The sequence below is a fragment of the Pinus tabuliformis genome, chromosome 8 (genome assembly GCF_031772625.1).
Source record: "Pinus tabuliformis cultivar Carrire ecotype Pingquan chromosome 8, CPIR1, whole genome shotgun sequence".
NCBI lineage: Eukaryota > Viridiplantae > Streptophyta > Pinopsida > Pinales > Pinaceae > Pinus > Pinus tabuliformis.
The window spans coordinates 2,070,713,661-2,070,740,083 of NC_142294.1; the positions used below are offsets into that span (position 1 = coordinate 2,070,713,661).

Below are 26,423 nucleotides of genomic sequence, written 5' to 3' on the forward strand. Positions count from 1 at the left end.
ACTTTTGACTCAAAAATAATCCTCTTGACATGTTACAAGATGCCCAATGGGGTCTTTTACATATGACAATGACTCTATTGACTTCTTGACTCTATGACAAACCCTAGAAGCACACAATGGGTGATTGACGTAAAATAAATTGACCTATAGCATAAAGCCATGCTATAATAATAATAATAATTTTCTTTTCTTTTCACAATATACAAGAATCAAGAGTACATATGAAGACCGAACCTAGTCACATATTTCAACAGATGAGGCTAGTTATCTAGCCTTTCAGCCCTTAAGAGAGATGCCTTTAGACTCTTAAACTTCTTCGGTTGACTTGCTTAGGCCTGTAGCCTAATTACAGAGGTATAGGCTTGAAGATATGGTCAGAAAAGAATTCTTTTAGGGCTCAAATTCTCCTTCTAGGAGTTCGACACAAGAGTGATCTTCCCCTGCCTTATGCTATAGACCAGTCGCGCTGATACCATGTTGAGAAATCTAGGGCAACATATAGATATGGTTTCTTTGGATGTTTTCTCTTAATCTTGACAAGTTCTTGTGATATTGCATTATTTCTTTATTATTATTATGTTCCTTTATATCATCAAGACAAGTGCCAAACAAGAAGATCAAAAATACAATAAAGAGAACACCAAAGATAGGCTCCAAGCAGGGCAAAACCCCTCAATAGGGGAAAACCCAAAGAACTCTATTCTTTTAGAATCAATTGAAAGAAGACTTCCAAGTCCATAGATCCAAGACCAACTCACCAAGACCATGACAACCACCAATAAGCAGTTCTGCTCCTCAAGTGAAGTCTGCAACCTTCTTCTACAAAACTCAGACTTGTGGAAACCCTATATATCACAAAAATTTCGCATATATGAGCTAGAGAAGAGAGGGACTCCAAAAATAAACGAATTTTCCTTCTTCCTTCGCAGGTTTTCTATTCCTGTTCTAGTACTCTTGCATTCTTCTTAGCTGCATATCAATGAATGCGAAGTGTATGTATCCAAATGAGGTCGAAGTCCTTTTATAGGTTTCTTAAGCCTTGGAAGGTCTTCTTCTAGGCTGACGTGGAGGGGTTGACCGACTTGATCTTGGTTGTTATTCTAGACACTTCTTTACATCAAAATAATATTTCCTTTCGTGATACAAATGCCCAATAGGGTCCTTTACATCATTACATTGACTTTGACTCAAGACATAAACCCTAGAACACTCAATGGGTGATTGGACCTAGGACCAATGACCATGGGCAAGAAATCCATTCTTTAAATAAATAATTTTTCTTGTAAAAAAATATTTTTATTTTTCTCTTTTTTACTAACTACATCATGTCTTGCTACAAAATACAATTATGGAGACTAACACTAGTTACATTTTTCAACATGATTGCCACATTATTTTATTATTTTAGGGGGCATTAGGCTAACTTAGGCATTCAAAATCCTCATATAAGTAGAGGAGATTGCCATTGTAGCAAAGGATCATCACAACTTAGAGATTTCAACCTCTCTTTAGAGAAATTTGAGCCTTCTTTCTTGTGGTAGAGATGCGACCTCTGAATGCACTTTGCTATTTGGAGCAAATCGTTTGTCTTTGGAGCTATTGTCTTGGATCAATTGATGGATTATCTTGCATGTTATCTTTGTAAGTGGACCTTTTGTTGAATGTTCATTTTCTTTATATCTAATATATGGAATATATTGAATCTAAGGTTTTGCTATTGTGCCTTAATTTGTTGAATACATATTGAATGGTATCTAGATGTCAATATTGCATGCATTACTCATGAATAACATGTGAATGAATATCCTAGTGTTGAACTTTAACTAGCTCTCCCATCAAATTCCTTGATCCATTGCATCGTTAATTGTTAGAGTTTTTGATGCTAGGGCATCAACTATGCTGCCTCCTTAGCAACCTTTCTCTCATTTAGTCAACTCATAGACTCCATCCACCCAAGGATAAGGCATTGGCCCTCCTTGTCGATGATCAAACTTATTTCTTGTCCATAAAATTTATCCCTTTTTTTCTTAACCTAACTTGGCCCTTCAAGGCCAAGCACCCAAGCTAGGGCTTGGTGCGAATTCCTAGGGAAGAGGAATTTTCGGAGTTGGAGAGTCTAAATGCCCAGAGGATAGTGGTTGCCACAAAACCTTTCCTTTTGGTAAGCATTCATGTCAATTTCGTCCATAAATTTCTTTGCCCTAGTTACTATCCCTAAGCTAACCCTAATTTGGATTTAGCTTCAACTTGGGGGCTTTCTAAGGGTTTCATGTGCATTGCCCTTGGTGAAAACCTTTGTTGGAAATCCTTTCTCCTTGCCTTGACCTTTGGCCATCCCAACACTCAAACCTACTAATCAAGCCCTAGGTCTCGTGCCTCATCTAATAGGCCTCTCTCCAGAAAGTGAATTGCCTCCTATTGGAGCCTTGAACCTAAATTGTGACTTGTTTGTGGTGACACTAGGCCATCACGCCATTGTTGTCACAGGGTCTAGTGTTAGCCTTGTAGGGTGCCCCTCTTCAAGGCTTGTTAGATTTTGCAGCAAGAGGGCTGAAATACATATGATATGCTTATGAAAGTTATGGACACCTACATTTTCCCTATCTTTAACTATTGCATCAAAAGAAAATGGTTAAATGACTCCCATTTCAGCAAAAAAATGCAGTTTGTGAATGCTGTCTTGCTGGCAAGCACACCAAGATCAGTTTTTCGAGAGAGCAAATGAGAGCACCAGGATTGTTGGATCTCATTCATGACATGTGTGAACTGATGCTAAATCAAGTAGTTGGTGGAGCAAATGCAGAAAAAAATTGAAGGCATTGATGATTGAAGGCAACATTGGAACCCAACTTCCACTTACATCTTTGGATGTTTCAGCGAACAAGCCAATTATTCTCTATAGCTACTGGAGGAAGGGCATAGAACCAGATTTCCACCAAGAAGAGCAGAAGGAAGAAAAAAATGAAAGGACAAGAACTGCAGCAAGAAGGACTGGATTTGTGGCAAGAAAAGCAGCATGAAGAAGAGGCAGAAGGAGCATAAGTGCAACACAAAGAGCAACAGGAAGACAAATAAGAAGGGCCTTCAGTTCCAAGGAGGTCAATGTGAATTGTAGCAAAGAAGAAACAAAATGATTCTGTTCTAATAAGTGTGGTTGTTATTTCTCCATTGCAAAATAACAAGTGAAAAGTTGTCATGAATGATGACTTCAATTTGACAGGATTGACTGATGAATACTGGACTGGATCAATAAATGGTGAAAAATGCACTTCAGGAAGAACCTTTGAAGAAACAAGAGTTCAACAATGGGGGTGTGATAGGTTAGAGCAACCTTCTGTTTGGTGAAAAACTCAGACTGCCCTTCTCAATTGGTTGATATATTCATAAAGCCATTATTCAAGGACAAGGTTGTAAACTTTAGAGATAAGATTGATGTTTTTTTTGAAGTTATATAATATCTTTTCTGTAGAAAAATCTGTGTAATTTTATTCATCAAAATGAAAAACAAAATTACATTTTGTTTATGCTGCAACACATTTGGGATATATGCCTCACGACAAAGAAAGTGTACGGGTCATATATTGAGCCAGTTTTCCTAGACGAGAAACTACAGAGATGCAGAAAATGACTCAAAGGAACCATACAAAACCCTGCAAAGACGAAAAACCTTAGAAACTGGGGGGAAACAAGCAGGGCCCAGACAGCCCAGAGAGTGCACACAAAGGAAAACAAGCCTGGTGGCTGGCAACCAACATTACATAGCGGGTCATAAAGAACCCCCATATAAACATTTTTCAAAAGAACCAGGAGTGAGGCTAGTCCTCAGAAAAAACAGTAAATAGGGCACAGGCTGTCCTGATAGCCCAAACATCCAGCCCAAATCCAGGTATCAAAAAAGCTGGGCCACAAAGCCCATCATAACTGGCGGAAACCTCAAACCCCGCACCAGCAGACACAGCAACGAAATAAGGCCACAGGCGGCAGCGGCATGAAAAAAGGGCAACGACATGCTAAAACCTAACAGATCCCAGGCCTTGGAGCAGAAGCATCAATGGCAGCAAAGAAACACTGGCAAAAGCAAAACCTGAACACACACCACAACGCTGCAAGAGCACCAATGGATGACAATGTCGATGGCACCAGGAAGAGAGAAAGATCCCAACAGTTTGGACGAACAGAGGCATGAACCCAAGGGTCGAGGTGGCTAGGTTTCAGCCACCTCACACTCAGCTCCCTCAACTCCCAATCTCGCTTAACTCATAATAGTAGACATAAAATTATGAAATAAAGTAAGTGTAAGTCAATACTAAAAATAAAATATAACATAGGCTTAATTCATTTGGAAAAGTAATTACATACTTAAGGCATAAGAGAGTTGATTCTGTAATGAACAAGGTTCTTTATAGCAGATTAAACACTCCAAAAGACTTGGAATATGTAGATCTCCATTGAAGTTACAAGAATATATATTAAATGTATGAATGAGAATGATGTTACAAATGAGTGTGAGGGCATGCTTATATACCCTAGGCGAGTGTCCTTTTATGAACGATCATCTCCTTAGGACATATCTCTTCATTAACTAATTAATCATTTTTTATGATGTGTTATATTTATTTATATTTAAGTTATTTATATCTATATTTTATTCATAACAGATTCTGTTATGCCCGATTGATGTATTTATTACCTCTTTATACCCTTTAACCTATTGTGCACCATTCTCTATTATTATCTCATTGTTATTATTGTTATGATTTATTACTCCTGACACAGTATCAGTCTAATGCATTCTTGTAACCAATCTACTGTAATAGTGTCTATATCCAAAGTATGTGTGGCTTCATATTTTGGTCCACTGGTGCGCTTACAGTGCCACATGAATGCGGAACCCTCAAGTGCCATGGCAGTTTTGTCAGATACCAATTGTGGGTATGTTGACACATGATGGCTGGAGTGAAACATAACTCAGGTATATATGCTCAAGGTCTGTTGTGTCTGGTTTTGGCAAACTATGTATCTTGTCTTTGTCTCTGTCCATGGAGGCAACGTGAAGGTTAGTATGGTTCTATGTTGGTATGTCTGGTCAATTTGCAGATGCAGAATGACATCTTGAGCAAGCTATAGGTATTGCAGACTATTTGACAGGTTTATGCTTCTGTAATAGATGTCATCCAGGGGATTAGTAATAGAAGATGTGGTGAACTCTACACCAAATAAAAGAGTTATCTAGGTGATTAGGAACCAAATAGGGATGTGGTTGGGAGTGTTGCATTGGTAAATTGGTGTCATATCAAATGACACCACTTTTCTTTTGTTAAATTGGGATGCTCTGTGGGCCTTAGAACTAGGCATCAAATGTCACAAGTAAGAACATTTGAGAAATGGATTTCTGTTATGTATGAAGGTTCTCTATGATTCATAAGTGGCAATGCAACCAGGATAGTAAAAGAAATTCCTCGTAGTAAATAATTATGGATATCCAGTTTTTGCTTTCATATTCTATGTGTTTAAAATGCAGTGACCTTGAGATAGTCAACTTTATTATTTTCCCATTGTAAGTGCAGTTGCATTTTACTTTCAAGCAGACTTATTTTAGTTGGGACAATGCCAATTTTAAATAACACATGGTTTTTGTAATATGTTCAGTGATTTTTACACGAGCAATGAGCTCACAGTAGCCATGCTTATCTTGATTGCAATTTGGGGATGGGGAAGAATAACAACACTAAATTTTTACACTGGAGCAAATATGATTATGTTCACATAGAAGTTTAGAACTTAATTGGAAGGAGTTATCGTCAATCGATTACTGAATTAATTGCCTATGTTATTTTTGTTTGCTTATCCTCTGATTACATTGAGGTATTATTGATTTGTGCACACTGCAAGTTCTAAATTAGAAATATGTGAATAAATATTGTGCCATTTTGAGGTCTATTGACTACGTAGGATTTCTTTCCATACATTCCTGGTTGTACTTAACTTCCATGTTGTAGTCAATTGAAGCCAGAATTTAAACACATAAATTACTGTGCATTTGGAGAGAGAGAGCCTTCATGATATAGATGGTATTCTTATATTACATGTGGTAGTAGATAGTATTCACCTTTCTCATGGATGATTTCTCCTATGAGTAACTAATAACTATGAACTTGTATTTATATTGTCCTACCTCTCGCTGTATTTTACTTCACTTTTCACTAGATATTCATTTCTTTTATACATGCATTGCTCTCTATTACAGTTGTCAGAGATTCGTTGAAGTTTGTCAAAGAATTGCAATGGGTAAGGGTGAGGGGAAGAAGAAGGAGCGTATCCTTAACACAAGTCTTTCAAGGTCCTTACGCGATGAGGGAAAAGGCATTTTAAGTGTAAGTTCATCGACCAATGCAAATATAGTTAAGAAGATGCAACATCTGCAGAAGTTGGCTGTTTGGGCAGCTGGAGAAGGTGGCATTCCACCGGTTGGATCTTTGTTGGGGGCTCACTTGGCTTCCACGGGTGAAGTCTCAGGGATCCCCCCACCCGATTCTCCATTTTTTACTTGTGAAAGGTTTGTCAAATTTATTTGTCTGCCACCAATTTTTTATTTTTATTTTTTCTTCTTATGTATATTTGATTCCTTTTCCCAATCCTTTAGTTTAGGAAATAGACTCACTATTGAAACATGCGTAGATGATGGAAATTCATTTTTTAGATCATCCATATTGTAAATCATCAGTTTTTTAATTATTTCCAATAGAGAAGTGGGGATGTTGTTTACTAATCTTAGCATATAATGGATTTATTTTTTTGAAAGATCCTTAAAAAGAAAAATATAATTAATCTTTCTTGGAAAGCTTAGAAGATTGTATTGTAGTAATAATAGATTTGTGGTGAGAGTTTGATAGACACTATAGTTTGATTACTCATTGTCTTTGCAGTTCACCTAATGGATAATTTACTGCACCACTTTGCTTCTATATTGATTTGATGAATCTAAGTCTGATGATATATTTTCCAGCTGTGGACAGTTAACCTTTCTAAGTTCATGCAAGGGATGCATAGGGAATGAATATTTTCCTGAATTCTTGAGGACATGCCAATAAAAAAAATGCTAGTTTGATCACTTTTTGCACTAGAAGCATAAAAAATGAGTAGAATCACAATTAAGGGTGGACAATTATAATGAGCTAATATAAGATCCTTGAAATGCATGCCTTTGAGCCTATGTTGTAGGAGAGGAATTGAGTGGATCAAGAACACTCAAATTGTTGGGTTTTAGATCCTAAATGCAGGAGATAGAAGTAGAGCAGAAGAGAATAATTTCACACACTAAATTCACTTCTCTTGTAAGCATGGTTTTATGGTACAAAATTTCCCTCAGGTTTGGTTGCAAAGGATTAAAATAGGTGTTGGCCATTTTGGAATAGACAGATTCTAGCTCAGTTTTTTCGTCTCATCTAATTTTAACGTACTCCTTTTTTAGCAAAATAGGGCACCCATTTAACATCAGCATTTTTTTATTATGATGCCCTCAATGGCCATTTATTTTCCTGGACACCAACTTTTGAAACTTGTCTTGCTGGAATCTTATGATGTTGGTAAACCCAACTGGTTATAGTCGACAATGCTGACCAACGTCGACTAATGGAGAGTCAACTGATTGAAGGGGCCAATTAACCAATTGAATGAGGCATCATGCAACTGTTTGGATCCATCTTGGGGCAAATGTAACCCAACTTATGCAGGTGTATGGACCAAGTGTTGTGGACATTTGTGGCTTATGGGGACATTCTTAGGGTTTAGGGTGAATAATTCATCTTATATATTGACAAGGATTTAGCATCATTTGCATGAAGTTATGAACTTAGTTGTTATTTAGTATGAACATCATGCATTTCAATGATGTGAATTATTCTGGTAATATTGATTATTAGGGTGTCAAGGATAGCCATGATATATCTTGGCATACTTGTGTTGATAGCTTGGCTAAGTTCTCTCTCCTAGTAGAAATTGATATGTAAATATGATCTGTTATGGGTTAAGCTAGATATCCATTTATTTGTGAAGCTCTTGGTATTGGAATTTTTATTTTATTTGTTCTTCCAAGGAAAAAAATCCAGATTTTCTATTAATATATAAAGTCAGATACATTTATATAGCACAAAAATGCTTCAGAAATACAGTCTCCAAAAAACTGTCCAAAAGAACTGCTGTCATATGTCTGAAATAATAAAACCATCAGTTAACTTTTTAACTTTTTACAACCGGATAGGAGCATAGAACAGCCTGTAGAAAGGAAAGTCAGCAAAGAAGTGGAATCCCTATGTGAAATTCATATAGGACCTAATGAGGCCCAGGGAACATGGAAGGATTCTTCCTGATGATCATCTGTTTTTTTGAGGATCTTCCAAGTGCCATGGTCCAACGCCAAACCCAGCTTTGAGAGGGAGTCGGTTTCTTGGTTCCTGTGTCTTTAGACATGATCAAAAGATACATCAGAAAATTGAGCAATTAAATTCTGTATATTTCTGAAGAGAGGTTGCAAGGAGAAATTTTTCATTCTGAAGAGTCCTTTCATCCAATTAATAACCAGCATAGAATCGCCACATATGTGCAGATTTGAAACTCTGTTTTCAAGTGCAAGGTGTAGGAGGAGCTTGAGAGCCAACAGCTCAGCATAGTTATTTGTGGAGGGACCGACCCCTGCCCAGAAAGAAATCTGGGATGATGCAGATAGATGAAGAATGCACCCAGTACCCCCCATAGATGGAGAAACGTGAGCAGCCCTGTTGAGGAAACCCCACGGGGAGTCAGTAAAAATAGTAACCTCAGGCTGACGAGTGGAAGATGGGAGTGATTGAGAGTAAGCACCTGAGGAGAAGATAGCCAATCTGTGAGCTGCTGCCTTAATGGCCATTGGTGGCTTGTTTTCAAAAATTGCCTGATTTCTTTCAGCCAAATGCCCCAGGCCACAGAGAGTGGGAGGGGTTTGAGAGATTTCTGAATGTTTGAGTGAACCCATGATTGTAAACAAGTGTCAATGTCAATTTTAGTCCACCTGATATTCAGACTAGTGAGCCTCTGAATTTCCGACCAGATCTCCGGAGAGAAGGGGCAGTGCAAGAAAAGATGAGTAACCGATTCCGAATCTTGGTGGCACAAAGAGCATCTACTCCGCTGATGGAATGATCTCTTTTGAAGCTTATCCTGTGAAAATTTCTAACACGAAATTCTACTGCAGTAACTGATTTATTTCACCTACTTATTTCTCACAATAAGTTATTTACAAAACCCTTCAGTAAACATTAAAATAAATTTTACTGCAGTTATCACATAATTACATAGAGAAAATAACAGTGATATACAAGCACAAGAATCAATCACATCAACACAGTTGTTTTTGGACAATTGTCCCTAGAAAAACCCAATGTGGGAAAACCGGTGCAGCAGATGAGGGTTTTATTAATCTTCAGCAACAATTGCTTTACAAGGAATAATTCCAGAGAAAACTGAGACACTTCTAAGAGAAAACACCTGAGACAAAGTTTCTCCTCCTCCTGGAGAAGTTCTGACACTTGGAGACCCTTCACCCACCTCTGCGTCACTTCTGCATCAGTCTGCATGAGGACTGCATCTCCAGTGGAGCTGTCTCCCTGCTCTTCCCTCTGCACTGTCTCTCGAATGCCCTGCGTCACCTCCTCCTTAGTCACTGGCTGCTGCTGATGCCCTTCTCTTCCTTCATCCTGCAACTCTCCCTCTGAGATCGAACTCCTTCTCCTTGAGAATCGATTTCCCTCGGAGTACTGAGTATTTGCCTGGTTTATCTCAAAATGACTCTCAAGGCTTCTCTTATATTTTTCCTGTTGATGAATCAACAACTGAGATTAAGTCTCTAATGAACGACTAAGATTAAAATAGACTTGATCCTTGTCTCTTAGAAGCTTCTCACCGATATCTTTATTAATACCCATTAATATTTTTATTTTCCTAAGTTTAGACTTAGGGACCCATTAAAAATATTAATTATTTTAATGACTCCTCATTCGGGTGGAATTTCTTCAAACGATTTATGGGTCTTGGAGATCTCATGTGTTCTAGCCCCTCCACAAAATTTTGGAGCTAGAGCACATCCGATGCTACCCAAAATCAACATATCCCAGGTAGGGACCTTATTTTGTAAGGGGTTCGAATTTTCCTAAGGGGTTCGAATTCCCCCTTTAGGTGGTCCCCACATTCCCAGTACTGATTTAATTTTCTTTTTCTCTAATGTTGGTGGCCTCCATTTCACCAAAAATTAAGTAGGAACTCCCTCAACCCACTTTTCCTAAGTTTTACATGCCAAAACATTCCCAATGCCCAAATTGCAAAAATGGAAATTCTTCTTAACAAAATTAATTTAATTTGGGACATTACAAATTGATGCAACTATTGGAAATAATGAGGGGGGAGTGAATCCGTATTTCTTTTACAATTGTTATTTTACTAGTTTAGATCACTTATAAACATAACACAAAATGAACAATATAGAATAAATAATTTTATTAATCAGAATTAACAAGGACTTCAATCCTCTCTTTTACAATAAATCAAGTACAGTAATGTTTAGGGATCCAACCCTAGATGAAGACACCAATTTTCAATCAACTAGGCTTCGACTTGTCTAGTGCCAAGTTCCAACTTGGTCATTATGAGGCTCCAACCTGTAGGGCTCCAACCCTATCTTCTCAAGGCTCCAACCTTGTCTTTATGAGGCTCCAACCTCTAAGGCTCCAACCCTCTCCACTAGCACAGGGTCCAACCTGATCTTCTTGAGGACTCCTATCCTCTAGGGCTCCAACCCTCTACTTCAACTCTTCAAGGCAAGTACAATGGTTCTTCAAGGCTTCCTCAATACCTTCTGCAACAAGCCTTGACAATCTTTAATATCACTCTCTATCAATCTTCAAGAATCCTTCTTTCATCAATGACAACTTTATGATTCTCAGAAGGTGTCTCCACAACTCTTCATGTTACCCAAACAATTTTCTTCAAGGTCACTTCATGACGGCCTTTAACAACACATCATGATCTCCAAGGGTGCCTTCAAGATCAGTATAAGCCTTCAATAATGCTTTCCCAAGATGTCTTCACAATATCTTCAACAAGCTTCTCCACAAACTCTTCTTGTCTTATCCAATGTAGCCTTCAAGTCTGCTTTGCTGTTTTTCTTTTCTGCTATACTTGTGCTTCACTAATCTCCCTTGATCACAAAACACTGTCTTCAATAAGCTGCTCTTCGAGACCTGCTTCAAGAAGTCTTCAAAACAATGTCTGATGAACTGCTCTCAAACAATGTTCAAATCAGCTCAATAAGTTTTCAACAAATCTGCTCCAACACAGTCTTCAAGTGAACACAAAAATTCTTCAATGAGGCTGCTCCAGATCTGCTTCAAGATTGCTTTAGATATGCCTCAAAAATTCGTTCCAAGAGTCTGCTTCAAGTCCTCAAACATATTCCCAAGGCAGCTTCAAAAATGTCTCCAATGGATGCTCCAAAGAAACCTTCTAAGTCAGCTCCAAGGGCAAGGACATATGCTCTAAATATGATGCCCAAAACAAGTCCAAAGAGTGTGATGCTACTACTGTAATCTGAGCTTCTTCAAAGCATCAAGTCCAAGCCTTTTTTTTTCAAGTTGACTGTCCTTGAGTTAACTCCAAAGTTCTCAACAATGCTCCAGGACCTCTGCCCTTACTGCTGCTGTCTCCTTATTTCAGTGAGGTGACAACTTGGATGTGGCTGTCATATGATGCCACAAACACACATAAAACAGTCCTTAAAACTTTGGCTTCCACAGCAGAAGTAACCCCAGCAAGCGGTGGTGACAGTCTTATGATGACCGAGCTTCTCTAGATGACTGTCCTGACTGTTCTGTATAGACTGAGCTCCCTAAACAAAGATCCAAAGTGTTATAGTGTGATACAAACACAGGTCCGAAGTGTAATCTCTGCAATCCGAGCTGCTGTAGGGTAGACACCTGTCCGAGCCACCACAGGTATAATTGTAGTTCCGAGCTCCTGTAGCTTTGAACCCTCCAACAGAATTGTCCGAGCTAGACAGGATAAACGAAATCTGCCCCAAACAGTAATCTTTTAGTCCTCCTCGGCCTCTGTCCTGCTTCTCTGCCTTTTGTCCGAATTCTGTGTCTTCTTCACTGAAAAATTGTTGATCAAATGAAGTGTTTAGACATCTATATATACTGGTTTTGGAGTTATACAAATAGAGACGTCCCTTGGAGGAAGAGCCGACTTGGACATGTAAGTTCATGTCGGCCAGCATAAAAAAATATTATATTTTAACCTAGAAAATCATTTTCTCTCAAACTAGAAGGAGTTAGAGGGCGAGTGATAGCTCGTTAGAAAGGGAAAATTTTCCTCTACAAGATGGTGTCAATTTCATCCTTCAATGAGGTCATTTTCCCATCAAGAAAATTATATTTGTGAAACTGTCATCATTATTTCATTTATGGCAGCCTTTAGGATTTTATGTTTTGGACAGTGTTTAGGGCTTCTTCACTTGTGTTCTTCATTAGGATTAGGGCATCTTCAAAGGCATCATGGGCATCTAGGGCTTCATTCATTCATGCTAGGGATTTTAGGGCTTCATTGATTTATGCATGCATCATTCTAGGGCAAACCATCTAAGGTTTCATGTAGCTAAGAAATGTGCCTAGGAGGGTTTCATGGAAAAGGCTCCTTCATTCATCATTAGATCATGCATCATTAGATTAGGGAATTGTCATCATATAGATAGGGTATATAACTAGGGAATTTGCATCATCTCATGCTTAGGGTTTTCTCCTAGGGATTGCATGAGGTTAGGGCAACAAGGGTTATTCATGTATCACAAGAATATTTTCCATCTCCAACAATGCCATATTGACATCAATGACAACTTTGACCAACAACAGTTGTGGATCCAAGCAACAAAGTCAGGACGAAATCCAAGATGGAGAATGAGGTGCTGGATATACAATCAATTCTCCCTATCAAAGTGTAATATCCCAAACTGAAAATTTGGTTAATTTAACTCAATAAATGCATATGTAAAAAGTTAATTCATTTAACAGAAGATTGCCATGTAAAACATAATAAATAGTGCACTGCAATCCAATAACACAATGAACAGAAAAATCCTCCACTTATTATATTAGATAAAATGGGGGTTTACATGTTGATACAACCCAAATAACTGAGATGAGAAACTGGCCTCAAGAATCTGCTCCAATGTTGCACTGACCCTCCAAATTTGAACTGAAATACATATGCTAGGCTCTCTTGTGAATTCTGGATGAATTCACCAAGGGGAGAGTTGGGTACTCGCCTACTCTCATTGAATCACCCAAGGGTTTCCATCCTGGGGCTACTATGGTAGAGAACTGAATTCTCCAACCCACACCAAAGACAAATTCTCAAATCCAAGATATCCTCAAATGGTCTCCTCCTCTTTCATAGATCTGATGGGTCCCTCTAGAAACCTTATTTTATTATTATTTTAATCACTTGGTGCTTTTTGCCTCTTTTAATTTTAATTAAAATACCTTCTTAATTAGAGAAAATGGTAAATCAACCACCATCCCTTCTTAGGCCACTAAAAGTCACTTCCCACCATCTCATCTTGTAGATCTTCTCATTTGGTTCCAACAAGCTATTACACTAAGGTGTTCCGTCAAGTATTTCTCTTGGAATGCCACCTTAAACGTAATTAATTGAGTTAGGCCCAATAATAACCTTGATTTTCGAAAGTTTTCAGAATGCAACGAAACAAAAGGCAAGCTGTGCAGATGATGGAATATGCCAAGCGAATGCCATCGGATCCCTTAGAAACTCCTCAAAACCCAATGAAACCCCTCCAGAAGCCCCTGGGCCCACTGATGGAGTATACTTGCTCCTATGACCTAGCTACCCCGACTGTGGAAGTCCATCCTGACCACGCCATAAGGGAAACTAGAAAATGGAACATGAAAAATCCTCCCACCCCAAGATCGGTCTAGTGCAACTGAGAACTAATACCTAGATGCCATACAAACCATTGGGTGATACCATGCTTCTGTGCCACCCAACCATGAACAGATAGCTTAATGACCAGATCCTAGACTAGACCGTGACTCGTCCTTCCATCAACAGATCCTCTTGGATCCCAATGCCACCATGGCAATCACCAACACCCCTATCCCATGGCTCTAACTGTGCTTTGCCTCGAGCCATAGATGTTGCTCCACTAGTAGAGTACTAACTCATCACCTCTTTCTAGTCTAACCCTTGGCATAGGCCAAGGTCAACCCAACTATGCTGATGCAATTATAGTGCAATAGTATGCCGATAAATTGACGACCTACATCCCTCATCTGACTAGAAACTCCATACTCCTTCTATCTACTAACCTCCTGCAAAACTATCCTGTCAGACTCCAACACCTCCTGATGACAAGTGTTTGCAAATACTACCACCCTGTTGGATGTTTGTACATCTGTATGCTCCTCATCAACGGCTGGCCCTAAGGATGGCTGCTCATCCTCCTCTATCATGGACTCATCATGAGCCACTAGGTAACTCTCCAATGATGGCCCATCATGCTCACTGTACTCCACTATGTGTTGCTCATGATAAATGGGAACATTCTACTGCTCATCAATGTCCTCTACCAAACATGGCTGCAACTCTGAGCTGTTGTCGTCAACTCCCCATGACTATTCATGCTCCTCGGGGGTATCCTCATAAAGAATCTCCTTCTGATCTACCCCTGTCATCTCCTCGGTGTCACTCAAGCATGAGTGGTCAAGTCCCCAAGGTTCCTTGCAAATGAAGCAAATACCCTTCCTCCTCAGCTCATTCTTGCTGCATGGTTGGTCACCAGAAATCCACTGCAACTACTTTTGGGTCAACCGTCGCCTGAACAACCCAATGTTTTGCTCAACCAACCTTTTGGCTAGTTCATAAGCAACAGGTGAAACCAACTGTTCCTCCCTCCAAATGGCCAACAATTTAGACTACAACCTCCTGCAAATGGCATCATGGCCTCTTATTATCCACAATTTTGTTAACAACCCGAGGAAGCAGTGTGTTGTCGCTTAGATTGTACAGGCATGGTGCGACGATGACTCAAGGCGAGGGCTGTCACTCTGATCCCCGCCCACTCTGTTCTAGCTGTCTTTCAACAACGGGCTATGGGGGGTAGTCCCTATGAAGGATAGAAATGCAAGATTTGTTGGCAACTAACAAGTCTGGGAGACACGATTGAATGGACTAGCTACTTGGTTAATTTTAGCAAGACTTAAAGACTATATTAGATTAAAATATGAGACCAGGAGTGCGAACATCGCGATTTTTTAGCTTGAACGATTTAATCGCCGATGTTTTCGGTGATTTTTTTATTTTCAAAAAATCGCGAGTCGATGCGAAAAAATTGTGGGGGTCCGAAACAACGCGTTTTTAAAGCGAATTTTGGGTTTTTATTTGTCATTTTTTGTAGACAGCGGGCTTGTTTGAGAGCTGAGGAGGAGAGGAAGTCGACTACAAAGGCAGAAGAGGTGAAAAACGAAATATTTTAGCATCCCAAGCAAGACAAATTCGAGTTTGGACCAAATTTGTTCGACAAAGCATGGTTTCCAGGTATGGACACCAAATTTGACATTTTTTTTGGTTTTTTTCTTGTTTTTGCTTGGGTTTCTATAACCCATTGATTATCAATGATTTTTGAGTGGATTTATTTATTTATTTATTTTATTTTTTATTTTTATTTTTTCATTTTTGTTGCATAGAGTGGAGAGGGTTCATTTTGGTCAAAAATGCAAACACTTGATTGTTAGATTTATTAGCTTAATTTCTTCTTGTGCTTTATTTTTTTGTATCATTTTTGTTTGGGTTTGAATGTGCATTTTTTCTATTATTGTTGCATTGAGTTGAAGGTTTTTTTTGTTGTCGTAAAAAATTCAATGTGTTGTATGTAATTTTTTATTTTTTTAACTTGCAATTGTTCTTGTGCCCTAGGTTCAACTTCAAACTTCATCTTACATTAAAACTCGAGTTCAACCAAGTTACAAACATGTCAAGGAAATTGGACCTTCTATGGGAATTTGGTGAACCTGATGGAGGGTTTGATGGAGCAAACTTGTCTTGCAAGTTGTGTGGGCATCATATGACAGGGGGAGTGTATAGATTGAAGTATCACCTTGCACAAATCCTTGGACATGAGATAGGGCCTTGCACCAAGATAAATCCGGAAATTATCCGAAGAGCCTTCAGATCATTGGAAGAAATAGAGCAAACCAAACAGTCCAAGTCAGATATGAGGAATCAACTAGCAGGGAATAGAGTGTTAGGAGGTGAATATGAGAGTGGCTTTGGTTCTACTTTAGCATCAATATCTACAACCAACCCTGTAGCTACCTCATCATATTTTGTTCCTACAACCACGGTTGGTTCACAACCATCTATATCTTCAGTGCTTAAAAAAAGGAGAAAGAAGAAGCTGACAAGTTGTTGGGCAAGTTTCTTCTTTGGAGTGATATTCCTTTCAGTGTTGCAAGGAATAATCCATTTTTCTAACCTGTTGTTGATGCTATTGCAATTGTTGGCCCATGGTACAAATTCCCTTCTTATGATGACTTTAGAGGCCGTATTTGTTGAAATTTGATACCGGAGGACAGGTGGTTCCCTAAGGCTTTGATCTTTGGCCTAAGGAAAAGTGTTCAAAAGAATTTAATTTTTCTTCTAAAGTGACTTTATAATTTTATAAAGTCAAATCTAATTTAAAAGTGATTTAAGTGATAAAGTTACGTAAGTCTAATTTTAAAGTGACTTTATTAAAGTCACTGAAAAATTAGAAAGGAAAAGTGACTTTGGAAATAAATGACTAAGTGGGTCTTTATTAAAGTGGGGTGAATTAAAAAATAGAAATTGAGATTTAAATGAGCATTTAATCTCAGTCCTAGATCTCAATCTATTTCAGCCATTGGATTTAGGGATCACCCAAAAGTCACTTAGGGTTGGATTAAGGGAGGAAAATGAGGAAAATGTCATTCATTCTTTCATGAGCAGATTGAGAGAGAGAGAGCAAGAGAGCAAGGGAGATTTCTGGACAGGGAGGAGAAGGAGGCAGCAGCTTGGCACACATTCCAAGGCAGCAGTTTAGCAAATCCGTACAGCTGAGTGAGCACACAGTGAAAGGCAGATATTTGGCACGATTTTCTAGAAATCCGTACAGCAGTTTATTTGTGGAGGCCGTACAACAGTTGGGCACGATTTTCTAGGAAAACTGTACAACAAGTTGGGCACGATTTTCTAGGAAAACCGTACAGCAGTTGGGCACAAAAATCGAGGAGGCCATACAACAAATTTGGCACGAAAATCGAGGAGGCCGTACAACATTTATTGCTGTTCTGTTTTGCTGTTGCTAGTTTTTCCAGTTGGCTGTGAGGCACGAAAAATGAGATAAGTTGTAAAATTTGCTTGCTGATTTTTTGCTGAATATTTCTCACTGTAAAAAGCATTTTCCAGAAATAAGAAAGAGCTCTCGAACTGGTTTTCCCCAAGAGTTGTAGGGGGTTTTTCCAGGGTCACCTTGACCAAAAATCACTGTGTTTAAATGTGTTAAATGGCTGTTTGTACCTGCTGATTTTTTATTTCTGCATTTTCCAGCATTCTGTAAAATTTCCAGAATTTGTGTTTTCAGCAAAAATTTATTTTTTCAGTTGTTGAATGTATGGATATGGGAAAGGGCATTTAACTATATGGGAGAAATAAGGTGAAACTGAAAACCGGGGTGGGAAATGAGAAATTTTTACATGGTATCAGAGCTTGAGTGTTGAAGTGCAGTTTGGGACAGCAAAGAGGAAAATTACAGCCTGCTGATTTTTCACTCAGAAAATTCCAGCAAGCTGATTTTTCACAAACAACAGTTTTATCTTTACTACAACAATGCTATTTTTCAGTTTTAGGACAGCAAGATGTCATTGGGATTGAGGGTGGAGGATAAGCTGGATGGGCATACAAATTACAGCGTTCGGAAGGAGAGAATGCAGAGTATCTTTGAGGAGGCAGAAGTCTGGGACATCATGGTGCATACCACACAGAACCCTGTTGTTGTGCCTACTGATGCTACTCAGTTGGCTGAGTATAATAAAAAGAACAACAAGGGTAAGAGATTGATTCTAGACGGAGTCAAAGACCATTGCATTCCTCATGTGAGAGGAAAGAGAAATGCCCATGAGATGTGGACAGCATTGTCCAACATTGTCCAATCTCTACCAAAGTACTAATGAGAACCGGAAAATGGTCCTGAAGGAGAAGATGAAGACTATTAAGATGGGTAATGATAGTGCAGCTGGATATCTCACAAAGATTACTAATGTGAGAGATGAGTTGGTAGCAGTTGGAGAGGTCATTCCAACCACTGAGTTGGTGCGGATTGCAGTGAATGGCCTCCCCCGTTCATGGATGAACTTTGCTGATGGGGTTTGTGCACGTGAGACCCTTCCCACATGGGAGAGGTTTTGGGATGATTGCATTCAGACATAGATCAGGAAAGGTTAGCTTGGGGCAGCCAAGCCAGTTGAGCAGGATGAGAATGTAGCACTGTTGGCAGGAGACAAGAAAGGCAAAGGGAAGAAGCATGCTTCCACAAGCAATGGTGGGGGCAAAGGCAAAGGTAAAGGTAAACAGGGTAACACACAAAAGGACTATTCCAAGGTGAAGTGTTGGAATTGTCAAAATATGGGACACTATGCAGTTGTGTGTCTGGAGAAGAAGAAGAAGAAGGGGAAGAACCAGAGCGTGGCAGCTTCAGCAAAGGTTGAGGACTTTGCAGTTCGTTTTGACCGGGAGTTTGGGTTCACTGCGTATGAGTCCTCTAGTGCAAGATCACCTGCCACACAGGTTCAGAGGGAGCATGCTTTTCCCTCGATTAGCGGAGCATCTTCGGGTATCTGGTATGTGGACAGTGAGGCTTCACGTCACATGACAGGAGTCCGTGAGTACTTCTCAGAGCTTTCAGAGAGTGGAACTGATATAGAGGTAGTATTTGGTGATGACAGAGTTGTTAGAGCAGTCGGTGTGGGGACATTGACATTTTAGAGGGAGTCCAAACCTCCCTTGAAGGTGTCAGATGTTCTTTATGTGCCAGGGATGAGGAAGAACCTCATATCCGTCTCAGCTTTGGAGGACAGAGGATATGAGGTACTGTTTAGGGGAGGACAGGTGTTGATGTATCCTAGGGGCACTCCAGCTGATTCAGCTAGAGTGGTAGGTGTACGCCATGCAAAGGTGTACAAGTTTGCATTCCAGTCCCTTTTGGCATTGAGCAGTAGTACTGACAGCAGAGCTAGCAGTTCTGAGCTGTGTGAGATTTGGCATCGCAGGATGGGACATATGTATCATTCCTTTCAGCTTTGCAAGGAATAATCCATTTTTCCAGCCTGCTGTTGATGCTATTGCAATTGTTGGCCCATGGTACAAAGTCCCTTCTTATGATGACTTTAGAGGCCGTATTCTTCAAGATGAAAAGGTTGACTGGACCAAAAGATTGGAGGAGTTTAGGGCATCATGGGCACACACAGGATGCACTGTGATGTTAGATGGTTGGACAGATCAAAAGGGGAGAAGCCTTGTAAACTTCTTGGTTAATTGTCTCAAGGGGACAATGTTTATGAAATCTGTTGATGCATCTGCACATATCAAAGATGCAAAATTATCATGTGATTTGCTGGATGTGTTTATTTTGGAGGTGGGTCCAGAACATGTTGTCCAAGTCATAACAGACAACGCTGCAAATAATGTTGCTGCTGGCAAGATGCTTATGGAGAGGCATTCTACTTTATTTTGGACACCTTGTACTGCACATTGCATTGATTTGATGTTGGAGGACATAGGAAAAATTCATTTTGTCAAAGATATTGTTGATTCATCAAAGAACATTACAAAATTCATATATAATCATGCATCTGTGCTTCATTTGATGAGAAAATTCACCAACAACAAGGAGTTGGTGCGCCCCGCCATTACACAGTTTACCACAAGTTTCATATCTCTTCAATCCCTCTTGAATTTTATGTGGGATGTGAAGAGAATGTTTCTTTCAGATGAGTGGCGTGCTTTGACATTTAGCCACAAACAAGAGGGAGAGGCCATATGTAGATTAGTTTCATACCAGGAAAGCTTTTGGGCGGGAGTGTAGGAGGTGTGCAACATTACTGAACCTTTGGTAAAGGTTCTTCGATTAGTTGATGGTGACAAGCCCGCAATGGGCTACTTGTATGAGGCCATGGACAGGGCCAAAGAATCCATTCGGACCTACTATGATGATAAGGGAGATGAGGGGTTTTAGAAACAACTCCTCCTATGGGAAGTGATTGATGAATGATGGAACAACACACTCCATCGTCCCATTCATGCTGCAGGGATCTACCTAAACCCCGCATTTGCTTACCCCTGTGGGTTCTTATTTGATGCTGAGGTCATGGATGGATTCTTCACCTGTGTTCAAAGGATGGTGCCATCTCCAGCAGAACGTGCAGAAATCTCCAAAGAAATGGAGATATACAGGATGGCAGGTGGCACATTTAGCTTTGAAATGGTTGTGGTTGATAGGAAGACTAAAATGTCAGGTATGTTTTAGTTTGTTTCAAATTTCATTGTCTCTTCAAGTTCATAACTTCATACTTTGCTTCAACTTTCAAATTTCATTTTTTTTTTATGTTTATCTTATTTGTAATTTTGTTGTAGATGCATGGTGGAGAAGCTATGGTGCCAGAGTACCCCATCTGCGAAAGCTTGCCATTCGAATCTCAGCCAAACATGTGGCTCCTCAGGATGCAAGTGCAACTGGAGTGTATTTGGAAAAATACACACCAAGAAGCGCAACAGGTTAAACTTAAAACTTAAAATATGCCAAATTTCCAATTAATTTTTTGAATTCATTAAATAATATATATATTTTTTATAATTATTATTTTATGACCTTTGTACAGGTTGGAGTCCCAACGACTTAATGACATGGTCTACGTCTATTGCAATCTTCGATTGTGGGTGAGGCAACTTGAGATGATACCTGATATGGACACCATCTCATTCGATGGGATTGACACCACTGCTGCATGGAGGGTTGAGGCCGAGAGGCCTCTCATGGAGTCTGTTGATGATTGGTTAGAGCAGAGGGTAGTGGAAGGGGTAGAGGGGGCAAAGGAGAAGGAGGAGGAGGAGCAACAGGAGGAGGAGGTGACACACCTACCCAGGCTATCCCTGTCACCAGTAGAGGACGTGGTCTACCTCCTGTAGCCCCTAGTTCTTCAGCTTCTAGAGCACAGCAGAGTCCACCGCCAACTCCATGACATCTCTACATCTAGAGGGAAATCTATTGTATTTTCTCGTAAGAAGGGCAAAGGAAATCAATAGTATTAGTTATTTGGTTCATTTGATTGTATATGATATTATGATTCATGATATGAGATACATTATTATATTTTTTTGTTGATATTTTGAGGCTGAGTTGGGACTCGGGAGTCAGGACTTACTATTCAGGACATGATTCACTGTTATGTGTGATGTAGCACTAGAAATGATATTACACATCTTATATATTAGTTCTTTTATCATATTTATGTGTCAATGTATTTATTTTATGTTGTAGATGCTTTAGATATTAAAAAAATTGAAAAAAATGAATATTTTTGTATTTGCCGGTTTTTTCCCGATTTTTCCAATTTTTTCCGATTTTTCCCCTTGCCGATTTAATCCCGATCGTGATGATCATAACATTGTATGAGACCATTGCCTTATGGAGTCAACTTCTTGCTTATTTCCAATTATATGTGAAGTAACCGAATGAGCAACCACTGCTTAGATGCTTAACTATCCTAGATGAAGTGCAAATCCTAAAAGCTAGGAGAAACATAGAATCTTGGTTTATTTTAAGTTAAATGCCTATTCTAAGTGTAACATTTCTCTTAACTATTTTGGAACTAGTCTCTAGAGTAGGTTTTGGGATGGAAGCCAATGGGAAGCAAGCAAAAGTTTGATTAACGATACCTCCCCCTGTGTTTGAACCACCCAATGCCTTCAGCGCTGCAGAGACTGTGGCTCTGACGACTTCGAGGTCATCGTGTTAACCAATAAAGAGGTACTAAGTCCCTCAAGCTAAATTGAGAAAGGGTGGCCCTAAATATCTATCAACCAAACTTATGCTTGGAGGTAATTTATTAAGTGCAAGACTAGCTTAGAATGATATGCAAGGATTATGAGTGTTTCTTGAGTTAAGATTGTTTAATGTTTTAAGTACTTTAGTTATGATTAGCTTTATGACAAGAGTACTTAACAATATATTGAAAGGCAACCTTAATCAATACCAAGTGCTTAATGATACAAGTGCCAACAATAAACAAGAGATCTTCACACAATAATTACCCAAGTGTTCAAGACAAAATTATCTTCCACAAGATATTAAATAACGATATCAATGAAGGAAACTTAGAGCACTTATCCACTTAACAATTAACCAATGATTTACGAATGATGATTTTACAACAAGATTGCCAATGATCTTATGCCAAGGCAATACCACTTAGATTTTACAATGATTACTACAATCCGAAATCTCCAAAGATGAATGCCAATGTTACTTAACTCCAATTGTCAAAATAGATTAGAAGCCTTTTAGCAAAGAACACTTATATGCCAAGATATTAAATCACAACCAATTAGATTGCAAGTGTTTTTACCCAATATTCTTAAATGATTGTGTTATCACATTAACTATGTTTTTCTATTTTTTTTTCCAGAAAATGCTGACAGTCTCAGTGTCAACATTTTATTTGTAATAAACAGGGAAATGATTGTCAGTGAGATTATCAACTTATTGATGGTTTCGCAGTTTTTCTTCAGAACAATGCGCTGACAATGGGGTTATCAACATTTATCAGCTGTAGAAAAATGATTAACATGAATATGCTGACAACGGGCTTATCAACGTTTTTATGTAAAAATGGCCAGTTAAAACTCTGTTTTTCTTGTACAACATAGTAATTTTGGGAACACTTTTCAGACAAATGAAAACGAATTTTATGTAACTGAAAAAGGTTTTTGTCCACAGTGGATCCATTTAGAAAAACCTATCTCTTTTTCTAATAGGTGTTATGGTTTGAAATATTCAAAGGGATATTTGAAAGGTTGTTTTTCAGAATTTTACAATCCTGTTTTAGTAATTGTTTTCCAAATCATATCCTAGGTAAAGGAGATTGAATTTTACAAAACCGAAAGAGGTTTTTGTCCACAACAAACCCATTTAGAAAAACCTCTCTCGATTTTCTAACAAATATCACGGTTTTGTATTTTCGAAGCGATCCCTAGACCCTATTTTTTAGGATTTCATGAGGAAAATGCTCATGGACTGTTGTTGACTTGGATGACATCTCACAAAATTCGACTTGCTAATCCTTATCGCTAGCCATGACTCCAACAACAACATGATTTTTAGATGCTCATAGGATTAAGAAGTTTTCTATATGCATGTATTTGATAAAGTACATTATTATTTTTAGATTTTGTAATTAAGTTTGAGACTATAATCCTGTGATCAATTTATGTAAGTTCTATAAAACAGTTTATGAAGAATGAAGAAGGGTTGGAATTTTATTGAAAAACATATTTGCATTCTGGTATATTTGAGCAATCTTGAATATATTTACAGTTTTTAATGAACATTTTGTAAGAAACTCATGTGTTGTAGTTCCCTGTTAGTTTCCTCTTTGTTATACAAACTTTCTTTCATGCCGGAAAATGTTTCTTTCATGCCGGAAAATGTTAGTATCTAAGATTGGATTTCATTTATGCTACTTTATTGTATTTATCAACCATTAATATTTGTTGCCTCAATTAGTTATAAACTCTATTTCATTTCAGTTCTCTTCTTTCAATTTCTCAAACAGTCGAAGGATTTGCTGCTATCATGCTTTTTATAGCTTGCTCATTAGATCTGTAACCAACCTTGTTTAGAACTGGACTCCATGCCCAACAATATGTTTTGTAAACTACCCAACCAATTTCATCCTATGATCTAAATCTGGCCACTGAACTCAATTGCGAAACCTACTACTACAGTGACCATAGAGTAGTTGAGTTTTACAGAGAGATCCCTCTTCAGGTTGAAGGGCCAACTTTCAACCTAAAAGAGGTTTTGAGGTTACCTTAGGGTTTTTCCTGCAACCAGGGTTTTCCCTAAGTGATAACATTTTGGCGCCGTTGTCGAGGACACAAAATTTCATGTCAAATCATCCCTGGGAGAACGACAAAGATCAGATCTCAGAGTTCAAACAGAGATTTGGATATCAGTTTTGGCTGCAAGGTGTTTCTTTGGCGTTTCCATTTTCAATAATCTAGAGTTAGAAATTTCCATGGTGACTCCATTGTCAAAAGGATGCTCAGATGATTCAATGGTTATTTTACTAGACCAACGAAGAATTCAGACGCTGCTACTATTATTTCAAGGTATGCAAGTTTAGATTTTACAGTTATTCCTGGTTTTCCTAATCATCTACCCAAAGATGAATATTTTCTGAGAAATGGACCAAAATTTAGCGTGATTATTTGAGCTTGACTTTGAAAGATATTGCAAGTTTTCGTGACTTTACTGATCTTCTTAATGTCAAGTGTGAAGATGTCTACATGAGATTATTTTATGATTCATTCCAAGGGATGTGCAAAAATTGGATTGAATGTTTGTTTGTGAAGTCCATAACATCCATAACAAGCTTTTGGGTTATCTTCTTGGAAACATGGATGGAGAAAAATGAATATGTAGTAGATCATGTTTCCATTCAAGGTTTTAGAGAATGGAATGATGGGTATATTGATGGTGAAGTGGATAAATTTTTTTCTGCGTTCTTGTCCTCTTATTTAAACTCATGCAAATGTAGCTCAAAAGAAAAGATTAATTTCTTAGAAGAGTATTCCAAGGAAATTCAGATAGAGCTTGTAATCTTAGAGGATCAACAAATTTTTCCATATCAAGATCATTCTTTTGGAATTTCTTCTCAACAACAACGAAAGGACATATTGCTTCCCTCTGTTATTGAGAGTGGGAAATTTTCTGTTTTGAATTATGAATTTGAAATAGAAAACAGATCTGAGAAATTCAACCATGATTATCTAGTCATTCAATACCTTGAGGGTCATCAGATAGATCATTTTTATGATCCTGTAGTTGACTACATAGAGGGTTTTTTCAGTTTGAATTTTCAGCCATTTTTTCGATGTGGATACAAATTACATCATGAGTTGCCTTCGCCACTATACTGTGCAGTTTTGATTTTGTTGAAGCACAGTAAAAAAGCCATGGTATTTGAGCAACTACTGGATTGGTTGCATTGGCATTTTTGTATTATTTGATTGAGCAATTATTTCAGCAGTTTAGGATAGGTTGGTGTGCCAATAAGCTCAGCACTCTGAGCATGTTTTGTAGCAACTTTCAATTTCAGTTTTCAGTGCAGTGCACCAGTGTGGTACAGTTTACAAGTTGTAGGGTTACTGGTTGGGAGCCGCCCAATGGATCAGGCCTCTGGACTATGGGGTTCTTGCTGCCATTTATGATCAAAAGCATCCTCGTGGAGCCAACTGTTATCACATTAATTATGTTTTTTAAAAGTTTTCAGAAAATGCTAACAATCTCAGTGTTAGCATTTTATTTGTAATAAACAAATAAATCGTTGTTAGTGAGATTATCAGCTTATTAATGGTTTCACAATTTTTCTTCAGAACAATGCATTGACAATGGGGTTATCAACATTTATCCACTGTAGAAAAATGATTAACAGGAATACGCTGACAACGGGCTTATCAACATTTTTTTGTAAAAATGGCCAGTAAAAAAACTCTATTTTTCCTGTACAACACAGTAATTTCGGGAACACCTTCCAGACAAATGGAAACAAATTTTACGAAACTAAAAGAGGTTTTTGTCCACAACGGACCCATTTAGAAAAACCTATCTCTTTTTCCTAACAGGTGTTATGGTTTGAAATATTCGAAGGAATATTTGAAAGGTTGTTTTTCAAAATTTTACAATCTTGTTTTAGTAATTGTTTTCAAAATCATATCCTAGATAAATGAGAGCGAATTTTACAAAATCAAAAGAGATTTTTGTATGCAATGGACCCATTTAGAAAAACCTCTTTCGGTTTTCTAACAGCGATCACCATTTTGTATTTTCGAAGGGATAACTGGATCATATTTTTCAAGATTTCGTGAGGAAAAAACTCATGCACATTTATTGACTTGGATGCCACCTCACCAAATTCGACTTGCTAATCCTTATCTCCAGCCATGACTCCAACAACAACATGATCTTTAGATGCAGATAGGATTATGAAGTTTTCTATATGCATGTATTTGATAAAGTACATTAGTATTTT

At 38.4% G+C, this 26,423-nt stretch overlaps 1 protein-coding gene across 4 annotated transcripts in view; it reads left to right on the forward strand.

Moving 5' to 3' along the window:
* Nucleotides 1–26,423, forward strand: part of LOC149244785 (uncharacterized) — a 172,992-nt gene that overhangs the window by 43,540 nt on the left and 103,029 nt on the right. For all 4 annotated transcript variants that reach the window (XM_089374998.1, XM_089374996.1, XM_089374995.1 and 1 more), the window contains one exon: nt 6,248–6,556. In XM_089374998.1, the coding sequence (XP_089231124.1) occupies nt 6,248–6,556 (309 nt within the window). The remainder of the gene's footprint in view (nt 1–6,247; nt 6,557–26,423) is intronic.